The sequence below is a fragment of the Crassostrea angulata genome, chromosome 9, assembly GCF_025612915.1.
Source record: "Crassostrea angulata isolate pt1a10 chromosome 9, ASM2561291v2, whole genome shotgun sequence".
NCBI classification, from domain to species: domain Eukaryota; kingdom Metazoa; phylum Mollusca; class Bivalvia; order Ostreida; family Ostreidae; genus Magallana; species Magallana angulata.
The window spans coordinates 27,025,652-27,049,691 of record NC_069119.1 but is presented as its reverse complement, the minus strand read 5'-3'; the positions used below and the strand labels follow the sequence as shown (position 1 = coordinate 27,049,691).

The window sequence follows — 24,040 nt, the reverse complement described above, 5'->3', positions numbered from 1 at the left end:
GTTACAACATAAAAATTCTATAATATTTGATTATGTTTAAAAATCTTATAAACACATATTTTTTTTTCAATATTTTTGTTGCATGTATTGGAAAAGAAATTCTTTACTAGCAGAATAATGTCACTGTGATGATATTTTTCTAGCAAGCAGATGAAAAAGTATCGGAAGAGACGATACAGAATGCATGCACTTCTAATTTGGATTCTAATTAATACAGTAAAACTAATTCAATCAACAAAATCAATAATCTTTAAATCTAAAAAGATTATTGAAAAATTGAGTGATAAGTAAGTTGATTTAAACAGTTGCACTGTTTGTAATGTATTTTAAGGTACATTATTCCTTTCCTCCATTAACTTAATTTCTTACCTGTCTGATGTACACAACAAAGAGGACTGAGACGATTGGTAGAAATACAGGTATACAGGTGTCAAATTTCACCGTTGGTGCGAGACAGCATCCCACATTGTTTATGCGCCATTGTTGATCTTTAACAAGGGAGACAACTCCTGAAATTAGAAAAAATGCAGTATAAACAAAAGTTACATGTTTCTCTTAAGGTCTCACACAAGGAGTTAATTTCACTCTATGTTACTATAAAGCTTTAATTCAGTTAATTATTTAACTATACTCTCAGCATATAATTCATGAAAGAGAAATTATAGTTAAATGCTTCAAGAAAAATTTTAGATCAGAAAAATAACGCCTTATGGTTTCTAAGAGAGATAATTGAGAGTAAACATACCTACCCCCAAGTACACGGGGGTTCCACATGTTGACAAACAGGCTCAGCACCATCCAGGAAGTTGAAAAAAATAGTTCCATTGAAATTTGTGTGACAATTCCACTCAAGTAATAATTCTCGTAGCCACTGGGTCTAAAATCAATACTATATGCCTAAAATAAGGTGTCAAAAAAGGGAAAAAAGAAAAGAAATTGTCTCTATATATATGGAACTACAATTGACTAAGTTCCGTTTGATTGGCTATTTCCTTGCGTAAGACCTTTAAGACAACTAAAAGTTCATGAAATTTATTGAAATTTGCAGTAAATGTCTAGTAGGTATCTATTTCCTATATGCTAGTGTATGAAAATCTACTTTTGACTGGAAAGGATTAAAAAAATTCTTAACAGATTGCTGAAATCTGGAGTAAATTTCTGTTAAAATTCATCTATAGTACATGTTTTCAAAACTAAGTAAAATTTGATTAGTGAGATGCTGTGAAAAGAGCTTGGAATGAAATGAAACCTGAATTGTTAGAGTTTATGTGTATGTGCTTTTAAAAAATTCAGCTCTAATAAATAGACATTAATTAGCTAGGAAAAAGGAAGTTGACTTAAACATTAGAATTAATTGGCAAAAAGTTGTTAATTTTAATTCTAAGACAAAGACAGAGACTGGAAACAATAGTGCCAGAAGAGTCTTCAATAATGTACCGTCTAAATAATTGAATTATCCATATTTTATAATATTGTTACAATAGGAATGATTTATATGTATATTCAGATTTATTGTTGAAAATAATTGGCAAAGTTATGCGTTAACAGTTAAGTGAGATATAATCTGGTAATTCTAGATTTTTTCTCGATTTTGGTAATATTTATTTGTACACTAATTGGGTCATTCTCGTTTAGTGCACCCCCCTTTATTGAATTAACGTATACACGAAGGTTGTGCTGTAGTATCACTGTTCGATTTGGGTAATTCCCGATTGTCAGTGAGTTAATTGTAGGTGTACTTGTTATTGTTGATAAGTTATACGTCTTGTAATTTCTTTGTTGAATAAATTTATGTAAACTTTAAATAAGTCTTATACTTAATTACCCTCGATAATAATTTAAATACGAGTCCAAACACAGGTAATTCTTGTGTTTTAACGAAAGGGGCAATATTTACGAGAAATTCGTAATTTGGTAGAATTAAATTCACGGGTTATTATCATGCAGGATTGGGTATATATACTTGTGCAATAGCAAGCACTCAGGTCTGTTACATATGGAACCGTGCATTTAAAGAGCACTTACAGAAATTCCCGGACTGTGCTGGTTCACTGGACTGGAACAAGCATGGGGAGGAAAAGAGAGGCCTGGCATGGATCTTTTCCATTCGATGTAAGAAGTGCCATTACACTAGTCACCGTGAAAAGCTGTACGAGGAAGTCAGTTGATCAGGAAGGGGACGGAGAGCCACACAGCTTAATGTTGCCATGGCTGTCGGTCACTTGGGTACCAGCCTTACCACAGAGGGTACGGTGGTATGCTTCTTGGCGCAAACATCAAACCAGCATCAGCCACCAACATTCATCAGACCTGCAACAAAGTACGCAAAATCATCACTAATGTGAACAAAAACAGCATGAAGAAAATAAGGCAGGGCATTCAAGAGCTTAATGAGAAATGTGGACTTGCCAATACACCTATAAGGGCGGAAAGAGATGCCCGGTATAACAATGCCACCTTTAGTGCGATCGGAAAAACACAATTTCAAGCTGCCACACAAGTGACATACACCTTAAGTGAAAATGTTACCAAGAAGAAGAATGTTATGGCAGTGTTTGGTGGCAATAAACTGTGCAAGAAAGGCACCCATCTTAGAGCCAAGGGAAAGGAAGTTACCTGCCCAGGACATGAAGACTGCACTGCAACCATTCCTCCAGAGACCACCATTGGAGACAAAAAGAGATTGGCTGCGGAATGCATCAGTGAGCTGCAAAGTGATGACCGTCCACTCGTCATTTCCCATTTCACCAGTGATGGAGATAGTGCCGCTGCTTTCGGTGCATCTGAAAAGCAAGGGCATATGATTGAAAACCTCAAAGACCTGCGCCACTTCTTTGACTCTCAAAGAAAACAGACTGCAAAGGCTCTTTTCAGCAGCCACATGTTTCCTGGAAGAACAAAAGCTATGAGAGAATCCATGCAGAGAAGATTTGCCCTCGACCTGAAGCTTAGATGCAGGACCGAGTACGAAAACTGCTTCAAACACTTCTCCAGTGACTTAATTACCTTTGATGAAATGAGCCATGTCAACTCTGTCCTTTCCATCATCAGCTGCTACCAAGGACAGGGCGGAAAGTCCTGTCACCTCCATTCCTTCTCCTGTCGCAGACTGAAAAACAACAAGTGGAACTCTTCAGTGTTGCCTTGTGTTTTTGAATTAAGCATGACAGAAGAAGACATGTGGTTGTTAAAAGACTGTATAAATCTGACTTTGGGACCTAATAATCTTGATAGAATTAAATATCACACTTCTACACAAAAATCTGAATCTGTGAATAGGGCACATTTAAAATCATTCCAAAATGTATTACAAGTAGTAGAAATTTTGAAAGTAGAATACATAAAGTTGTGCACTCACTCAATCGAGGTCATGGAAATTCAACATTGGAACTTTGTGAATCTGTAGGGGCACCTGTTGTAAAAGGTAGTAGAGTGGTCCATCATCTAAAACAACAGCAAAATAGGCAAAATTACTTTAAAATGAAACAAAAACTACTAATATATAAAACAGAATGATCTAAAAGACATCAGCTCTTCAAGAAAAAGTCTAAAGACACTTATAGTAAGTCACTAACAGATCCAAAGTTATACAGGAAGTACCTAAGTGTGAAGGGGGTGGGTGTTATCATGGGTAGGTGGGGGGGGGGGGGGGTGTAGTTAGCCCATGTATGAAATGTTTGTTATATTATACCTGTCATGTGAATTTTGTATTACATTTAATGATTGCTATGTTTTAATAATGTGCACTGAATGTATGGTAATGTGTGAATGATCAGAGTGTGTAACCTGGACATGTCCTTTTATGAGGTGCTCAGCTCATGTAAATATGTTATTTTTCTCATTGTTTATCTTATTGAAATATTTGCAAACAATTATCTTGATTTTCTTACCTGTCTGATGTACACAACAAAGAGGACTGAGACGATTGGTAGAAATACGGGTATACAGGCGTCAAATTCCACCGTTGGTGACAAGACAACATCCCACATTGTTTATCCGTGATTGTTGATCTTTAACAAGGGAGACAACTCCTGAAATTAGAAAAAATGCAGTTTAAATGTTTCTCTTAAGGTCTCACACAAGGAATTAATTTCACTATATGTTACTATATATCTTTAATTTAGTTTTAAATTAATTAACTATACTCGCAGCATATAATTCATGAAAGAGAAATTATAGTTAAATGCTTCAAAAAAAAATTTAGATCAGAAAAATAACGCCTTATGCGGCTTCTAAGACAGATAATTGAAAGTAAACATACCTACCCCCAAGTACATGTGGGTTACACATGTTGACAAACAGGCTCAGCACCATCCAGGAAGTACGTTGCATCATGCGCATCTAAAAAAAATAGTTCCATTAAAATTTGTGTGACAATTCCACTAAAGTAATAATTCTCCTAGCCACCTAGTCCAAAATCAATACTATTGGCCTAAAATAAGGTGCCAAAAAAGGAAGAAAGAAAGGAAATTCTCTCTATATATGGAACTACAATTGACTAAGTTCCTAAGTTCAGTTTGATTGGCTATTTCCTTCCGTAAGACCTTGAAGACTATATAAATCTCCTTTTAAAAAAGAGCTCTATATAAAGATATATGGGAAACATTAAAATTTTAAAGTGAAAATAAATGAAATTTTCTTTACTAAATAATAGTTAATAGCTAAACAAATCATTTTTTAAAATAAAATGTAGATGTGATGGTTAATTTGTTGACTACATGCCTCCTTTGAAGTAAATCTGCATTTATAATAATAATGTAAGTTGTATAAGATGTGTACTTTAAGTTTTTTAACCCACCACCCCCCCCTTCCCCCCAAATTAAAAATGGGAAAGAAGAGATTTATAATCTTAAATAGTAAAGAGAACCGATTATTCATTTCGCCATTTTTCCCTTAAATGTCAATATCTTACTTTATATATCTATATTACAAAATCATTGATATTCATGGAAGCTCAGTTGATTTATTCCTATCTAATTTTTCTATTAAAAAATACCTCTCTGAAAATAGGAGTGGGGAGGCGGTTTAGGTTAGGCCAGACAAACAAAATTAATGTATTGGATCTCGAACAAAATGTTTAAAATCTAATGAATTAGGCAGGTTTACTTTTCTAACGCAAGAATTGCAAAGGGAAATAAATTAATATTTAAGCCTAAAATTGAGTTTTCTTTTCTTTCCAATTATCAGTAAAATTAATCATTGCAACAGAATTTGGTCTGAAGCAACGGTGCCTAAGAAACAAAACAATTTTTTTGGCTTAGCTAACAAGAACCCAGGACTAACCTTGATCACTTCTTGACCTTCTTCATTTGTTTCCTTGGTTACGTCCTCAGTCTCACATTCTATGGCAATCCCCTAAAGGTCAAGGTTGGGGCGTTCGGGGTCAGGGGTCACGTACAAAATTCCCTGCTGCTTGAATAAGTGCAAACTGGAAGGGGAGTTGCTGACTTTCACTCTGTATTAAAATCATAGCATGAAATCAAAGCCGAATTATAATCAAAGGGATTACACTGATCTCACAGTGGTAAATATGGACATGAGATGATTATTAAAATACACAACACTATTAGTGTATTTTGATACCTAACTTTAGAAGTTAGTTATTCATATAGAAATGCTACCTTGCTAATGGTGGTGGTTTAAATTATTTTGTATGCTAATATTAAATTGTATATGGTCATCTTTGCTAGCCAAGGGTTTTCGGTCCACTCCACTCCCCATATACCTTTAGCAGATCTCATCACAAAAACTCGGTGGTATGGTGACTTTATCTAGCGAGCAACTTGAGTTGCGCCCCTTGCATATGTAATTTACATTTTATTCAAATGAAACAATGGGTTATACACGGCATAAACACAACTTAAAAAATGTTGACTAGCGAGTTTTGGAACGTATTTAATGATGCTACTAAATAGGAATGAAGATATAACCAAGGGAAAGCAAGGAATATTTTATTTGTAGTGTTTGTAGGAACCTGTACCGGTAGTGAGAAAGTCGCTGATATATGAAAGGATCCATGCCATAAAATCAGGTATCGTCTTTGTGAATATTGCGGACAAAAGAAATTAAATAAAATACAGCTCATTGAACATCTAAAAGCAATAGCCATATAAGCAGGAACTCATACACTAACAGGATACGTAACTTCCGAGGCTACTTTCGCCATGTTTACTTCCCATACTATCATGCTAGCCTTGGCAAGTTTGTAAATCTCTGTTCAATCCCCAGGGATCGACATTAACGGTTGCCTGATTGCCCGGGGAAAGTAAAATCTCTATTTGGGCAAGTGAAAGTCTGGGTAGACTTGTCCAATCGGGCAAGTAAAATTTCTGATTAGAAGTACGTCTTTTGTTTTGGTTACAAATAATTTTTATCATAAAATCAACATCCTATCCGAATTGGAACTCTTCAGTCTTCTGTTACCTTAGGTGGCAGGGGACAGTTTTTTTTTATACAATTCATTGTAGCCAAGGGATGCATGTCTTCGGAACTCTGTAACTAGAATTTCCTCAGTTCCCATTCAGCACAAATACCTTTTAATTCACTCTTTATAAGGCCAATCACCAATTTCTGAAGAAAATTACTAGTCAAAACCTGTAAAATTATCTACATACTGGTTTTTATGAGATTTTGACCCTTTCATATTTTGCTAATTTTTCATCATTTTTCAGCTTTTTAGACCTCCCCCAGCTAATTCCCTGCAGAGGGTTGACCTTCCGTACCAGGTGCATGTTGCACTATCACATGTCAGAAACTTACCAGTGTATAGTTTACAATGTCCCATCCACCTACTTTTCGTGTTATTTTACCTCCCGTCTGTAACTTGCAATTTCACTGTGTAAAGTCAGCACAACAGTCATAGCCGCAGGTTTCGCATTTTACTTCTGATTCTCATGTACCTAACATAAGGGGCCTACATATTGCATATCAATTTCAACAACAGACACCCCTCTAACTAATGATAATCATTAAAAATCATTTCATGAATTTTAGTAGTCTCGTTCAACCAGACGCTCGGCTGTCTCCGTAAAACTCCGACGAGCAGAGAGTCTGGTAAAGCGTCACGTTAATGTTTGTAACGTCAAAACGAGGCTTACCAAAATCCTGGTATTGAATTTGATTGGTTGAAAGAAACACACCTCCTATAACATGTAAACAATGACAGAAGCAAACGATTTTGCCGTTTAAACTGAAAGATCTACGACTGGAAAGTTTAAAAACGGTTATAAATGGAAAGGATTTATTTGCAGTCTTACCTTACGGGATAGGGTAAAACCAATAGTTAATCTATGTCATAGCTGTCAAGGTTATAAACAAACATTCACCGCTTCGTCGAACTTAAGTTCAGTCATGTTTAATGAGTTTATGGAAAGCGAAACTATAGTATATAAGACTAAATTGACGTAAGTTCCATAATGTTCACGGCAAGAAAATAAAGTACTCTATATCACACAAATCTTTAACTGTTAACCGGCACACATTGACAATGAATCAAAATGAAAATAATTCAGCGCCCCCTATCGGTAGCGGTTATCAACGTGACGCTTTACCAGACTCTCTGCTCGTCGGAGATTTACGGAGACAGCCGAGCGTCTGGTTGAACGAGACTAGAATTTTAGCAACACTCATAAGCCTTCAAGTACAGCAACTCTCAATTTTACAAAAATATTGATGGGTACTTTATTCGAAACTGTCCCTTGCTACCTTAGCGTTTAACTTAGGCAAGTCGTTCCATATGACATTCTTGTTACATTGATTTACAAATCGCGCGAATATATATCCATGTGCTCGATGACAGTTCTTTTTCGTATTACGGTATGCGCTGTCACGATAAAGAGCTAAACCATGTGCATGTCACGATACTCTGAATGCATTTGTCATACGACTTAAATTAATTATTTCACAAACACGTGTGGTGGCAGGGGATAGTTTTTTTGGTCGAGGAAATGTGAGGCAGATAGCGCTCATATATGAGATTTAATTTTTCAGTGGATTTTTAAATTTGCTAAAATTGGACTGCATGCAAGGGACACATGGTCCCGACTCTTGAGAATTTTGAAACATTTCAGAATAAAACAAGTACAACTTACATATATAGCACTATAAAGAATAGCCAGGGACGGTCTCAAAATTTTCTGAAAAATTGCCCTTTTTCACATTTTCACGGGTCCAGAACCACGCTCCAGTCCAGAGCAACTGCCATAAACTACCATAGGATTGGTAGCTTAATGTATACCCATGCAAATAATCACCAATTGATGGGGGGGTCAATCACCTTCTTTTCGAGTGACATTACGTGTTCTGAACCCACCCTACTTTTCAAACACAAAACCGAAAGTGAAAATTTTGGCCACAGTTTCGCATTTTCATTCCATATCTGATGAAAAGTGCTACCAGTATTAAAGTGTCATATATCAATGAAATTGACATGAGCTCCTCTATCCACAAAATGAATGCAATAAATATTCTACCAATTTATACCCCTCAAATAACCAGCCAAACCCCAGGTTCTCCCTTTATTTCAAAATTTTGACCGGGTCTTTCCTTCGAAATTATCCCCTGCCACCTGTGTTGATGGAAACGGAGATAGTTCGGTTTTATTAAACGTCATGGCATCGCAGTCTTCTCTTTTTAAATACTTTGGGAGGAAACAAATGACATTATTGGCATATTACTACTTGTTTATATCAATAAAATTGATTTACAGTGTGTTTTTCTTCTAACTGAATTCGGGCAACCAAGTTTAAGATTCGGGCATGTCAAAATTTGAGTTCACTTGCCCAAAGGGCAAGTGAATTTAAAAGTTAATGTCTATCCCTGATCCCATGCAGTAAATTGTATCGTTTTTTAAAGCAATCTGATTAGACCATCGTTTGGGATGCACTGTACTCAAGCACTTGTGTCTCAACTTGTTAAAAGCACCGAATGTTTTACCAAAGATCATACGTGTGCCTGTTGTAAATGCTGCGATTGGATCAGCTACTCACGGCTACAGCCAATCATAAAGCGGAGCTTGTCATCAAGATTTCGTAATGAGATCTGCCAAGGATTAATGGGGAGCAGAGTGGACCGAAAACCCTTGGCTAGCGAAGATTGTCTACGTTAGAATTCCTCATTATGTAGAGATATGAACTAGTCATCTGCTTTGACTTAAAATAATTCAGAATTGCACAAAAATTTCTACATAGCTGCTCTTAACAACTCAAACAAACTATAATATAGATAATGTTTCCATTTCTACCTGAACAACACACAAACTTACGGATGTTTCCTCATTGCTGCTTTCACCTCTGTCCGAGCACTCACTTGGTTCGTTGCGTCTACCATAACCAAGAAAATGGAGTTGGCTGGTCCACAAACTTCTATCATGATATCTCTGTATTCTTTATTTTTCTTTCAAATAAAATAAAGTTCAAAAGTAGCTAACATGGTCTATTCAAATCATAATAATTTACTTTGATAATGTTGAGAAGGGGAGACTTGTTCATATCCAGTCTAATCAAAATTGGATCTTGATGATCACAATTGGATCACAAACATGACAAAGTAGTTGTTTAGCGATCCATTAAAAGCACGGATCAAAGATCTAATTTTAACTAGATTGGTTCATCTCCTATCAATCATATACATGTACTGAACATGTATATAATTATATAATATATGTTTTACGTCATCAAGGGTGTAAAATTGTAAAATACCTATTTATTTTGTAGGTCATGAATTAAACCTTTAATTCATGAAATGGCGTTTGATACTGTATGGAGGACCGGCCTGTGGAGTAAACTTATTTTGAATGGAATTAACGGGAAATGTTTTAGATATATTAAAGACATGTACATGGGTATAAAGTCATTAGTAAAATTAAATGGTATTGCCTCTAATTTTTTTGCATGTAATGTAGGTGTTAGACAAGGAGAAAACCTTTCCCCTTTCTTATTTTCTTTGTACATTAATGATTTAGAAAACTTTCTTTTTGAAAATAATATTGTTGGTTTACAAAGCATTAGTAATGAAATCGAAAACAAGTTATCATTACATTTGAAACTACTTATTTTATTATACGCTGACGATACTGTCATAATGGCGGAATCGACAGAAGACCTTCAAAATGCCCTCAACGAATTTTATAGATATTGTACTCAATGGAAACTTAATGTCAATGTTAATAAAACAAAAATAATGGTTTTCTCCAAAGGTCCAACATCGAAAAAGCTTTTTTATTATAAAGGAGAAGTCATTGAAAATGTTAAAGAATTCAAATACCTGGGTATCGTTCTGTCAAGAACTGGTTCATTTATTAAAGCAAAAAAGCATTTGTGTGAACAGGCTCAAAAGGCTATGTATGGTGTTATAAGAAAAATTAGAAATTTTAATTTACCAGTAAATTGTCAATTTGATTTGTTTGATAAGGTTGTTTTACTAGTTTTATTGTACGGCTGCGAAATTTGGGGCTTTGAAAATCTAGATATTATTGAACGTGTACATCTGAAATTTTTGAAACTAGTACTTAATTTGAGAAGCACAACACCGAATTATATGATATATGGAGAAACAGGGCGCTACCCGTTGTATATTAATGTTTATACAAGAATAATTACATATTGGGGAAAAATGCTAATAAGCCCTGAGAACAAAATTGTATATACAGTGTACAGATATTTATTTTCACAACATTTTAATGGCGATTGTAAAAGCCCATGGATTGATTGTATTCAAAGAATTTTGAACATGTGCGGGCTACAATATGTCTGGTAGAACCATAATTTTGTCAATATAAAATGGTTATCTGCTACTGTAAACCAAAGATTAAAAGACCAATTTATGCAAATATGGTCCAATGATATAAATTGTTCTTCCAGAGGTCATGTGTATAAAATTCTAAAACCATATTTTGGCTTTGAGAAGTATCTTGATATTTTACCTGTAAAACTAAGAAAAAAATTCATTAAATTTCGTACATCAAACCATCATTTCCCTGTAGAGACAGGCAGATGGTATAACATTCCTTTGAATGAGAGGTTATGTCTTTTGTGTAATAAAGGTCTCATTGGTGATGAATTCCATTATATTTTAGAATGCTCGGCACTAGAAGAAATAAGGAAAAAATACCTAAACACAAAATATTGGAAAAGACCAAATTTTTTTAAGTTTTCTGAACTCATGACTAATTGCAATTGTAAATAGCTAAGAAAATTATGTGTATTTATTTCAATTATTTTTGATGCTGTCTGCTCCTCTTAGTTGTTTTCCTATTATGATCCTTTATATCAAAATCTTACATAAGTAGTGATTGTATAGTCTGTCCTTTTTTATTTATATTTTTTCCCTGTATGAAAATGTACCTGTTCGTATGTACCTCTGACGATTTGTATTTGTGTGTATTATATATATGTTCCTCTTGTACCAAATTATTTGGTTTGAGCGAATAAACTGAACTTGAACTTGGTATAAATTATTTACTGGTAATAATATATATGTACATGATCTTTCAATCTGTATATCAATTTGAATGTAGCAAAATCCAGCAAATCTCAATCAAAGTTCTTCATACCATTCTTTCACGAAGTTTTTTTTATGGTTTCAACACCCAGACTGCTCTTCTTTGCACTCTCTATAACCTGGGCCAGCTTGGGGTTAAGTTTGGGATCAGTAGACCCACCCACTGAAATAGAAATAATACCAATGTAACTATTTAAACAATAAAATGCCTTCCTGATTATTGATTCATGCAAAGATGGTGACATTGGAAAAAAAATACATAACCTACATGAATCAAATTTTTCTTAGGTTGCTGAAGGTTGATGAAGGTTTCAACCAATCAAAAAATGAGGCGTGTAGATTTCAATCTTGTCAGTTTCTATCAAGCTTATATGAATCATACATGTACTTGGTAGATGTAAATATAATACAGTTAACCAACTTTAGCTCACATAGTCAAATAATTAAAATTATAAGTAACTATTTAAACAATAAAATGCCTTCTTGAGTAATGATTCATGCAAAGATGGTGACATTGGAAAAAAAATACATAACCTACATGAATCAAATTTTTCTTAGGTTGCTGAAGGTTGATGAAGGTTTCAACCAATCAAAAAATGAGGCGTGTAGATTTCAGTCTTGTCAGTTTCTATAAAGCTTATATGAATCATACATGTACTTGGTAGATGTAAATATAATACAGTTAACCAACTTTAGCTCACATAGTCAAATAATTAAAATTATAAGTAACTATTTAAACAATAAAATGCCTTCTTGAGTAATGATTCATGCAAAGATGGTGACATTGGAAAAAAAATACATAACCTACATGAATCAAATTTTTCTTAGGTTGCTGAAGGTTGATGAAGGTTTCAACCAATCAAAAAATGAGGCGTGTAGATTTCAATCTTGTCAGTTTCTATAAAGCTTATATGTATCATACATGTACTTGGTAGATGTAAATATAATACAGTTAACCAACTTTAGCTCACATAGTCAAAAAATTAAGATTTTAAGTTTTTCATGAAACAAATACTTTTAGCCAAAGAAGTAATGAAATATTTTTGTATTTATTTTGATTACTTTCAAGGCTCAGGTCTCGGTCTTGTAAACTAGTTTATTTATTGACAAGAAATCAATGAATAAACTCATTAAAATTGAAAGTGGTATGTGAAGTTTCAATATACGATACAATCCAGGAAGCTCTCTTTACTTACTTTTACAGCTGACTGTGCTAGCTTGACATACTGTCCCATCAGTGCTGACTTTTTACTGTCCTGCGCCTCTTTCCGATGTTTGATGTTAGAGAATTTACTGTGCCCTGCCATATGTCTGTTTGTCTGCCAGTAAACAACAGGCAACATTTGAAACAGAGTCCTCTCAGCTACAATAACTGTCTTTGTGCTCCATTTAGCTGGCATTGATGACTTTTTGCTCACACAATTTTGAAAGAGGCGTGTGTGACACAGGCTGATTCTGGGGCAATTCACAGTCTGTGGTTTGTGTAAAACACGAGGTAAGGTTCTCAATGTTAATTCCATTTTCAAAATATCACAGTCACTATCTGCAAAATTAAAAGACATGTTAAAAAAATTCTATAAGAAAAAAGAAATGATCGAGGTTAATAAATTTAATTACCGGGTAGTCAAGCTTTTGGTAAAGTTAGTATTTAGAAATAAAAATTTGATATTTAATTTAACGATAATGTAAAATTTTGAACAACACAGACATATGTCAATAAAAACAATTTTACAAATAAAAGCCCAAATCGGATATAAATTTAAAGTGCAAAAAACAATTCTTTTTGGATTAGGTAATTTTTTACATGCAACAACTTTTGGTTAGCAAGTTTTTCTGTAAGCATTTAGTTTGCAAGATTGACCCTCAAGAAGTTTTGGATATACTGAGGGAACAATCTGTGTAATAGAACGGTTACAAAAAAAGTTGTTAATCATAAGTTGTTCCATTTCATGTACATGTATTCATTTGCAGATTTACCATTTTTTTTCGCTAATTTCAAATTTTTTGCACCAGATATTGTACCTCAACTTGATCTTGAGAGTGATGAGACAGTGTAAATTCCACTAGAGAGAAGCGTCTTTTTATCTTGCCAGGAAAATAAGTTTGGAACTAAATCTTTAAAAATATTACCTTCTAGTCTGCGAACAATTTTTCTTTACTCCAAAGTAACTTTGTACCCTGTAACGAATATGTTATTTAGAGGAAATTCGGTCTAAACACGTTTCGTAATGTTGACGAAGAAAACAATGGTTAGAACTTTATTATTTAAAGTTTAGATTAAGCATCATTAACTGGTTTGTAAAATGCATACCTGTCAGTATTCACTCCTTAGTTATCTACATTTGGGCTGTATCTAACGGCTAACCGGCCTTGGTCAGGCCACAGGGGCTCGTCACGAAGTTTTTTCAACCTTTTATATATACCACCTCTATACTATAAAATACACGTGTATTTTATAGTATAGAGGTGGTATATATAAAAGGTTGAAAAAACTTCGTGACGAGCCCCTGTGGTCAGGCAAACAAATTTACTCTTTTTAATGGAACGTAATTTTAGTACATCATTCATCAAATTTAAACCGTAAGCGATACGGTATAATTCCGGATTGGAGAAGTAAAAAATTAACTGAATAGTTTTTTATGCCTCTCTCTATATTTTTCTCAACAGGAAACAAACTCACAGAGAGAGAGAGAGAGAGAGAGAGAGAGAGAGAGAGAGAGAGAGAGAGAGAGAGAGAGAGAGGGCTCTTTGACAAGTTTTCTACCTCAATTAAACTGTTATTCAATAAGGTGAAATACCTGAAGAGTTTTATTGATTTAGTTCCTTATATTTCCATGACAGAATCTCTTTTTATCGCCAAAAAGCTATAATATAATATTGCTGTAAATGTTATGCTTTTGTTATGCTTTTATCGTTAGTTAATAAATAAGACCAGAAATATAAATTACATAACATATATAACACAATGAATTATTTATGTCTCTGATAAGACATAGCTAAACTGCTAGAGAAACTGCTGTTTAATAATGTTATAATTTTCAGAGTCTTGTGATATTTAACGTTACAAAACTGCATGTTTCTTTAAATCTGCTGAGGAGGAATGTCCACTGACATAAAAATAAAAAGTGCATTGATCTAGATGGGGGGGGGGGGGGGGGGGGGGAGAGGAGAAATCAAACATAGTATTAAAAAATAGACATAGGCCTCGTCACCCCCCCCCCCCTCATTCCTTTTCCCCCTTTCAACTACAAATGAAAATACAATGTACTAGTATATCACTTTCTCTTGAAGTGAAATTTGTAGAATACTGTGTCACATAATCAATGTATGAGATACTGTAATCAATTATTGGATCCTAATACAGATTCAATATCACTGTAAACAATTATTCGATCCTAACACAGATCCAATATCACTGTAAACAATTATTGGATCCAACACAGATCCAAGATCAATGTAAACAATGATTGAATCCTAACACAGATCCAAGATCACTGTAAACAATTATTGAATCCTAACACAAATCCAAGATCACTGTAAACAATTACTGGATCCTAATAGATCCAATATCACTGTAAACAATGATTGAATCCTAACACAGATTCAATATTAGTTAAACATAATTCTTCATGTTGTCTATAAGACAATCACCTCTGTGTAGCCCCCCCCCCCCCCTCCCCCCGACACTTTCCCTCAAAAGTTTGCTGACGAAATCACAGGGACCGAGCCCGTTTTAACATTATTTTAAATGAAAAACAAAACTAACAAAAAAAACCATAAATTTCAATGTTACCATATGATAAATAAGAGAATTTTATGGTTACATGGAAATTAATGTTAAAACGGGCTTGACCCCTGTGGATAAAATGCCTCATTTTGATGAACCATTTGCCACCACCATGTTAAGTACAAACAAAGACAATTAATCAATCTGGTTGCTATACATGATTTCTTGTAATCTTAAGTTTTCATGTACCGTACTGTGTGCATTATACTATTACAAAAGTATATCATATATCATTAGTAAATATCAAATTGGTTATGTAAGTGTGAACGTTTCCTTTAGTCGTACAATAACTCAACTTGCGTGAAGACGTTTTTATTTATGCTCATTAGTCGTACAATAACTCAAAAAGCGTGATGACGTTTTTATTTGAGCTCTGACGCATGTATAGGCTAAGTGTATTCACATGAAATTAAACATTGCAGATTTTCAATGCAATGTTAATAATATACACTGAATGTAAATATTTATTAATACATAGTGTGAAATACACGTGTTCTGCACCCCTGATATGAACAAAGTTTACTTTACTTACAACAAATCACCAAATTCATGGAGAGAGTATTGCTTAATTTATATCACCCAGTTTGGTGTCTATCTGAGAAATTTTATTTTCTTTACAATGCCGTTAAGAACTTCTGATACAAACAGATTGTCATTATTGTCCACACATAAACCCCACGGATACTCCAGATCACGGTTATCAATGTAGCGGAGAAACTGTCCATCCTGATTCAGAATGTGAATACAATGGTTGTCACGATCTGCTGTCAGGATACGACTCTGACTGTCTGTTGTGATACCAAGTGGTTTAAATGGTTTCTTTTTGGTAACTGAGGGATGACCGATGTATCTCCATCTGAGTTTCCCGTTCTGATTAACCACCACAACTGCACCAGCCCAACTGTCAGCTACACAGATGTCATGGTTTCTGTTTTCAATGATGTATTTAATGTGAGCATTCCCTGAGTACAGAGGTTTACCTTTATCATCAAACTGAATTGTTTGTTTCTCTGTAGATCCCGAGTAACGGACAACTTTGGATTGAGTTTTATCATCACTGAACATGGTAACCAGGAGATCACCATTAGAGGTGACACACAGTTTAGAAGGACTCCATCCCTGTAATCTGATCAACTCTTCTGTCTGTCCATTCTTTACTTTATTCACTGTACTTGATGTCCCGTCACAGAAAAGTAAATTCCCATCACTGTCTACAGCTATATCCCTGGGCCGTTCTTCTGATTTGTTGCTAACTGTATGAAGCAATTCACCTTTAATGTTAAAGCATTTAATATCCTTTGTTAATCCACATGTCCAAACACAATCTTCATTTAGATAGGTAACACCTAAAAGTTTTTTATACCCTGTTTGGATTGTGGCAATAAGCTCCGGTTCATCCAGTAGTTCTCTCACTGAAGTGTTGGGTTTGTTTAATGACAAGACATTCTCTTCTGTAGCAGTAGACAAAGGAGTGATCTGTCCAAACAAGTGATTCAACTTTTTATGGTCTAATGGTTTTGGAATGAATGTTGGCAGTGTAACCTTCACTTTGGGTGGCAGCTTGCTGAACTCTCTGATCTTTGAGCTGTATTCAATGGTAGGAGATACTTTAGTGGATTTCTTGAGTTCTTCTATGGCTAGTAATGATTGTTTTATGAGAGCCTGTGTCTGTTTAATTTCATCCAAGTGTTTTTGTAATAAGTTTCTGTGTTTTACTTTAATCTTGCTGATTTCAGTTTTCATTTTATTGACAACGATGTCGATTTCTCTGTGCCATTGCTCTCCTTGTTTGGACATTGCTGTCGTAAGTTTCTCATATCCTCCATCCAGGTTGGCAAGCTGATTTTCCAAGTCGAGTGCAATTTCTTCATATGTAGGAGAAATAAGGTTTTCTAATTTATTTGCTTCGTCCGCAATAGCATTTTTCTTTGTCGTGTAAACTTCTGAAACTTCTACAAAAATATGTCCTTTATGTGTTTCTGATGCAGTACAAGAAGAACAAACAAATATGTCGTTGCAATTCTTGCACTGCAAGTCACAGTTTTTGTGTGAATGTGTCCCACATTTTGGGTAAATCAGAGTTGATCTTCGCTCCTGGAAAGGGACTATTTTATGTTTGTCATATCCATCTGAGATGTGATCAGCTATACAAAGCTTGCAGAGGTTGAAATGACAAAAGTCACAGTAGCTGTGTACTATGGCGGTCTCACAAAGGTCACATCGGTGCACGTCCTGGGCACTAGAACGAGGATCCATCGCTTTTCTAAAAATTTAATGAAAAATTAAGCGAAAAATTAAAATGTACTGTTTGTAGAAAATGTAGTATTATTTGTTAATATATTAAGAGCCAACATGAAAACCATATGTTGCAGTCCTGCTTTAATCAAGGGTTTACAATAACCAGATAGAATATTTATAAAACTTGCATTAATTGATGAGTATATATTCATAAAATATTTGTTAAAGGTCAACTCATGCAGATAATTAAAACGAAAGTATTTATCTGAAAGATATTAATTTAAAACAACTAACATTACATGTAGGTATCTCAATTTTTGTCTAACAAATAGGCAATTATTAGCGGCACAAACCTTGTTTATAGTCAATCAATTTAAATATTCGTCAAATTGGACATCAAACATGCAGACGTTTACACGTAACTTAAACATGGCTGAGCTTGCTTGTATGGAATGTGGTCACCTGACATCAAGAATTCAAAACAATTAGAGTTATTCCCCGTGTATTATAATTCTGCACACATCCCCCCTTTCCTTACGAAACAGTTAATACGATGACTTAATTTTAAGTGAACTACATGGAGGAGTTTTGACAGATATTGTATACAGTATAGAATTCAAAATAAACCAATGCAGCGTTTTATGCATGAATCTCATTGTGTTTCTAGTATGAATTAAATCTTCTGGCACGTACAATATTCAGCGGCCCATTTTTTAAATGACACCTTGTAATGTAATACTTCTTACATTCTTTAGATAATACACCATAATGGGTAACAAAAGTGCATGCTGCCATGTTTTACTAATTCTTTTATTTGTTTACTTATTTAACCTACTTGTATCTGAACAAAGGAGTACACGTGCCTAATTGCGCTTAAGTATTCTATGGGTTTAAAAATAAAGGCGATTAATTATATGTAAAAATTACACACCTACATAAATAAAGTAAATAAAAGTTCTGTAAACAAGTTATCGTTCTATCTTGGATAAAAAAAAAATCCCATACAGGTTGATATAGATTAAAAATAAACCATGACTTCCAACATTTATATTTTGCCAGCTTACTGAAGGCTGTATAAGCATATTTAATTAAGGAGGTTCTTAAAATAATTAGCAACTGACATGGAGGTGGAATCCGATTTTTGAAAACAAAATGAAGATGCAGGAAGAGCTCTGGAGAACATGGGGGAATAGCTGCTCACTGTTCGAAAGCTGTTCCAAGTATACAAGACAAATTATGAAGTTTTTAAGATGTTCATAGTTTTAACTATGTTATAAGATATAAAATATCAAAAAATATTCATTGATAAAATTATCAAAAGTAATTCAAATCAAATCAAAAAATTCTTGAAATTTATAAAATAATCATTTTTCATTATTTTCATTACTATTTGAAATCGGAGTGTCTCTTATTCAAGAATGACAATGCATACCATCCAAAAGATGTGGAATGTGTTTAAGATATCACATTATTGAATGATTGTTAAGATTACATGGGTTGGATAATGCTTTCTTATATAAAAAGTTGACCTTGTTGACATTCCAAAATTCTCTAAAACAGTGGTTTAGCCTGGACAAAATTGCACAAACAGACTGATAGATTTATTCCAAAATTCTCAAAACTTTTTCATTTACAAATTCAGAACACAAACCTATGCATATAATTGTATAATTTGTCAAACTATGTAATTTATAAAATAATTACCTAAATTAAGGTCTATGTATATATATATATATATATATATATATATATATTTAAAGTTACCTACATTAAACTGATCATATTAGCACACGATATTGACCATTTCTTATATTTTATTCTTGTATCAACACGAGAGTCTATTGTTTTTGTTTTGTCTTTTAAAAACTTGAAATCTTTTCCCTGCCCGTGGTTCATGGATGGACGGAAGATTACATCATAACTTGGAAAATCTCTTCCGCGTAAAACATGTACTATTATTATACTTCCCTGTTAAATACTGAAATCTGATTGGTTTAGACGCAGTTGATAATCCGTTCTAATACCCTCAGCCTCAGCAACACACTTGGGAACGGGTAACACAACGAATTGTTACATGCGCGTAAATTATGCGCGTACGGTTCGCCGTAGAATTCACTTCATTTCTATATAAACTGATAAAAGCAGTAAAATTTTCTTTAAAAATAAGACATTCAGGATAATAAAATAATAAAATAAAATAATAAAATAAAATAATAAATAGTGTGTGTTTGGGAGGGTAACTGTTGAAATTGACACCCCTCGAAAACCATTGTCAACCTCCGCTTCGCGTTGGTTGACAATAGCTTTCTCGGGGCATCACTTTCAACATTTACCCTCCCAAACAGGCACTATTTATATAATGTGCATAGTTCTATTAGAAAAGCATACCAGTTTATATGATGTTGAAAGTAGACCACATTTACTACTAATTATGCCTTTTAAAACGTAATGCTTAATATGTTGTACAAATGAATACAATCATATTTTTTGGAATATGATCACAATATCAAACAAGCAATACATGGAAATCTCATTTTTATAAAGATGTAAAGTTTCGTATCTCTATAGCCATTTCGTATTGCTGAAACTTCACAAACAGGGTGTCTCTTCGTAATAGATGTAGATCTGTAGCTCTCTGGTTGAAAAATAATCGGATAAACAAACTGATTTGTCTATACAAATTTTTTCAACCAGAGAGCTAGTAAACAGATCTGCAGCTTTCCTTCGTAACAAACGTGCAATGCCCTTGAACCAAAGTCATATCACATCGCTGAGTAAATCTTAGTCAGGAGCATATTTTTTTACTACTTTGCTCAAACAGTCAAAGAATACTCACATCACCTAAAGGATTCGAAGTTTCCATAGCCAGAGGTCAAGGTCACTTGGTCAGAGGTCAAGGTCTTATGAATTCATGCAAAATCCTTGTCCAAGAATATTTTCTCTTCCTTTTGTGCGACTCATTCTTCATCTACAGTGTTAACATGAAGAGTGCAGTGACCTCGAGTTGTTTCTAATGCCAAGGTCGAAACAACACTTTTTCTCTTTTCCTTTGTCCTTATTTGGTCATACATGTACCCATCCCTCCCCCGGTCAAAATGAGCATAAATGAAGGATGTGCAAAACTCATGGACTTTGTTCTAGAGTGGTAGTCATGGAATGGCATTATAGCAATCCTTGCCCCAAACCAAACTATCTCCCCCTTTTACACTATCTGACTCGCACTTAACCTTTTGAGGTGTTCACCCCCCTATTTAGTTACACCTCCATCTCGACATCATCAAATCATCTATCTTGTTTTAATTTGCCCCCCCCCCCCTTAGTTATAGGTTGTTTGATGCCCTATTTTCACGTAATATACATGCAGAATATAGAGATATGTAACAGTTCTGTTTTGTTATAGATTTCAAATCGGTTGTAAAAAAACAAAACACCAGTATCATTTGTAAGTTGAATTTATTAAGGCACACTTGGCTGGTTACCAGCCCTCGCTTCCCCAGTCATACACCACCAGTTTTATCTTTATATATAATACACATATGTATATACCACATTATGAAAAAAAAAAGAATTACAGAAAATCTTTACAGACTTGCAATTCTGACAAGTTTATACAAGTGTGCACATATTTATTGCATTTCTATCCTTTTTTGATGTGCACCAGAATTGATACATACATAAACATCTAAATGACCCCTCCCCCTTTTTTGCCATTGAAAAATAAAATAAATAGATGGTTTTATATTCATATAATACAGTCAATGCATTTTTTTCAATTCTGACAATTATATTGATGCATCTGATTAGATACATGTATATACTTGAAACATATGGTATATACCATAAAAGACAATATAAAAGAAAACAAGCAGATTTAATTATACATTTTCAGTTAATATTGTATTCTTTTATGAAACATCAACAAGACTTGAGAGCTAAAAATATCAAATATTCTAGTCTTAATTAATATACTGAAAAGTAAAGAATACTGAAACATCATTATGTAGATATAGACAATTATTTTTAAAAAAAATTAGAAAGAGAGAAAAAAAGAATACAGTTTTAATCAATACTTATTCAAAAATCAACATGTAAATTTGAAGGATAATACATGAGATTAAATTGACCTATAGATCACACAGGTTTAGTTTTCAGTCATTCTATAAGACTTGAAATGAAGAATACATAATGCAAACTGATTATAAAATTGTTAAGTAACAATAATAAATGAATGTATCATGGATTGTGCTTCAGAATAGAGAGAAATTTAAAAAAACAAAAAGATCTTCTCATGCATGGACACATACTACTAGTTTATACATATTTAAAACAAAAATCAGAATGCCATTTTAACTGCGTTACTATTTCTCAAAAACATATGTGAAGATTGAAAAACAAGCATTCATATTAATTTCACACATGCTGATCAGAATGATTTTGCTCAACAGCTTGAGGATATTGTCTTTTTAAAGCAATTTCGTAAGTTCCAAATTCATTAAGTAGGACTTGTTGGTCATTGCCATTTTTAGACTATAATAATCTTCTTGAAACAAAGAGCTCTATACAGAGAATTAGGCAAAATATTAACATTTAAGAGCTAAAAGATTTGAATTTTTGTTAATAATAGTTATAAGCCAAAAATAATATAATACAGGTAATTGTTTTAGACAGATCTGTTAGATAATTTGTTGTTTCACTAGATACAAGCCAAAAATATCATATTACCATCAACTTTTTTTGGAACAGAATTAATGGATAATTTGTTAACCGCCCACCCTCCTTAAGTAGGATTGTTGTAAACAAAAACAGGTGTTTGATAGATAAACATATGTAAATGCGCTTCAAAATTGATTACATGTATTCCAATTAACTTGTATTTGCAGATCAACCACATGTGTAAAGCAAACAGAACAAATTCTAAACCAAACTCAGCAGACTGAAGAAAACAGGTGACAGATAATTTAGGTATCCAGTTATGATTTTTCAACATTACCTATGTTAGCTCTTGCTCTCCTTTCAACAGAGAGAGAGAGAGAGAGAGAGAGAGAGAGAGAGAGGTTTATATAATCTGGTCAGTCATATCTGGTCAGAATACACATACAGGGCACAGCCTCTAGTACATGTAACATATGCAAATTAATACATATATTTTAAAACAAAAAACAAAAAATAACTAATTAAGTTAATTATTTTAAATATTCGCCCACTTCTACAGAATCACATATATAACACAATGGGTATTGGATTTCATTGGTACTGATTAAAGAAGTATGTAATACTAATTCTTACATATATATACATTAAAATATACAAAACCAAACACGTTCCACATTATTCAATAGCATATAACAACATCAAAGTAAATATATACTCTTCATTATACACAAAGTAAAAAACAAACATGGAATGTATGGTATAAAGGAGACTTTTCTTTCTATACTTTAGGCTTTAAGCAGACACACAGTTTGACCTTAGGTCGATGGCATGTCCATAATATATATGCATATTTTTTTTGCAAATAAAGGCTGGATAAAGGGATGTTTAAAGCTTGGACCCCTAAAATTCTACAACAAAACTGTCCAAGACCTTTAGCTGGGTCTATGCAGTAAGAAATGCAAGCTATCTGCTAAAAGTTTGACAATCTGGAATCCTCCTTCATCTATTCATGGAGACTTGTCAAAAAGAATTAAAAGTCAATAAAATATTAGTCAATTTGACTTCATATTCAAAACCAAGCTAAATGCCAAATACATGTACATTCACTTGAAAAATCCCACAAATGAAGATCAAATATTGTGTGTTTAACTGGAATTTTCAGGAGATAAAGGGATAATTTTGCTTATAAAAAGATTATTAGCCAAAGAGAAATTATATACTTATTCTTATTTAAAATTTGAGTCATTGGTTTAAGATTGCAAAAAAATAACAAAATATAAATGTACCTACTTTTTGGATCTTAACATGTCTGCATTAATAACCAGTTATACATTGTACAATACTTCAAGATAAGGCTATGTTAGTATATTGTGTCCATTCAGATACCGGTATACAGAAAAAATACTGAAGCTATTTGAAGAAATATTCTTTTAAGAAAAAAAAAGTGATAAATAAATTCACATGCATGAACAATCTCCAACAATAAAAACAACGCTTTGAATATTTTGCTAAAATATTTTGTAGCCGACAATTAAAACACAGATATATAATTTAAGATAGTTTTAACAAACAAGCATATCCTTTAATCAACTTTAAGTCAACTTTTTGTGTAGTTTGTGATTCTCTGAGCAAAACCAACAACAATGGGGCAGGAATGTCTGGCAAAAAATCACAGACTTCTCTGTATGACAAATAAAATTATCGCAAAATGTGAACAATATAATTCTTAACTAACTAGCACCAATTAGATCTTGAAAGCTTGACTGCAACTTTGAAAAATTAAATGATTATTGCAATAAAACTGTGTAACTTATACATTTGTTTGTATGATAAAGCGTAGAAACATGATAAATAACCCCAAAT

General features: G+C 33.5%; 1 protein-coding gene, 1 long non-coding RNA gene and 1 pseudogene across 2 annotated transcripts; all 3 read right to left on the bottom strand.

The window, feature by feature from the left end:
* Positions 1-24,040, bottom strand: part of LOC128163419 (polypeptide N-acetylgalactosaminyltransferase 5-like) — an 86,858-nt pseudogene that overhangs the window by 4,369 nt on the left and 58,449 nt on the right.
* Positions 12,702-13,879, bottom strand: LOC128163435 (uncharacterized). The gene is made up of 3 exons (XR_008240793.1): positions 13,811-13,879; positions 13,630-13,677; positions 12,702-13,042 (listed from the first exon to the last, which is right to left on the bottom strand). It is a non-coding gene; the product is annotated as an uncharacterized LOC128163435 (long non-coding RNA).
* Positions 15,667-17,988, bottom strand: LOC128163421 (uncharacterized). The gene is made up of 2 exons (XM_052827038.1): positions 17,878-17,988; positions 15,667-17,549 (listed from the first exon to the last, which is right to left on the bottom strand). Exon 2 carries the CDS (start codon positions 17,540-17,542, stop codon positions 15,878-15,880), a length of 1,665 nt encoding a protein of 554 aa, XP_052682998.1. The 5' UTR covers positions 17,543-17,549; positions 17,878-17,988; the 3' UTR covers positions 15,667-15,877.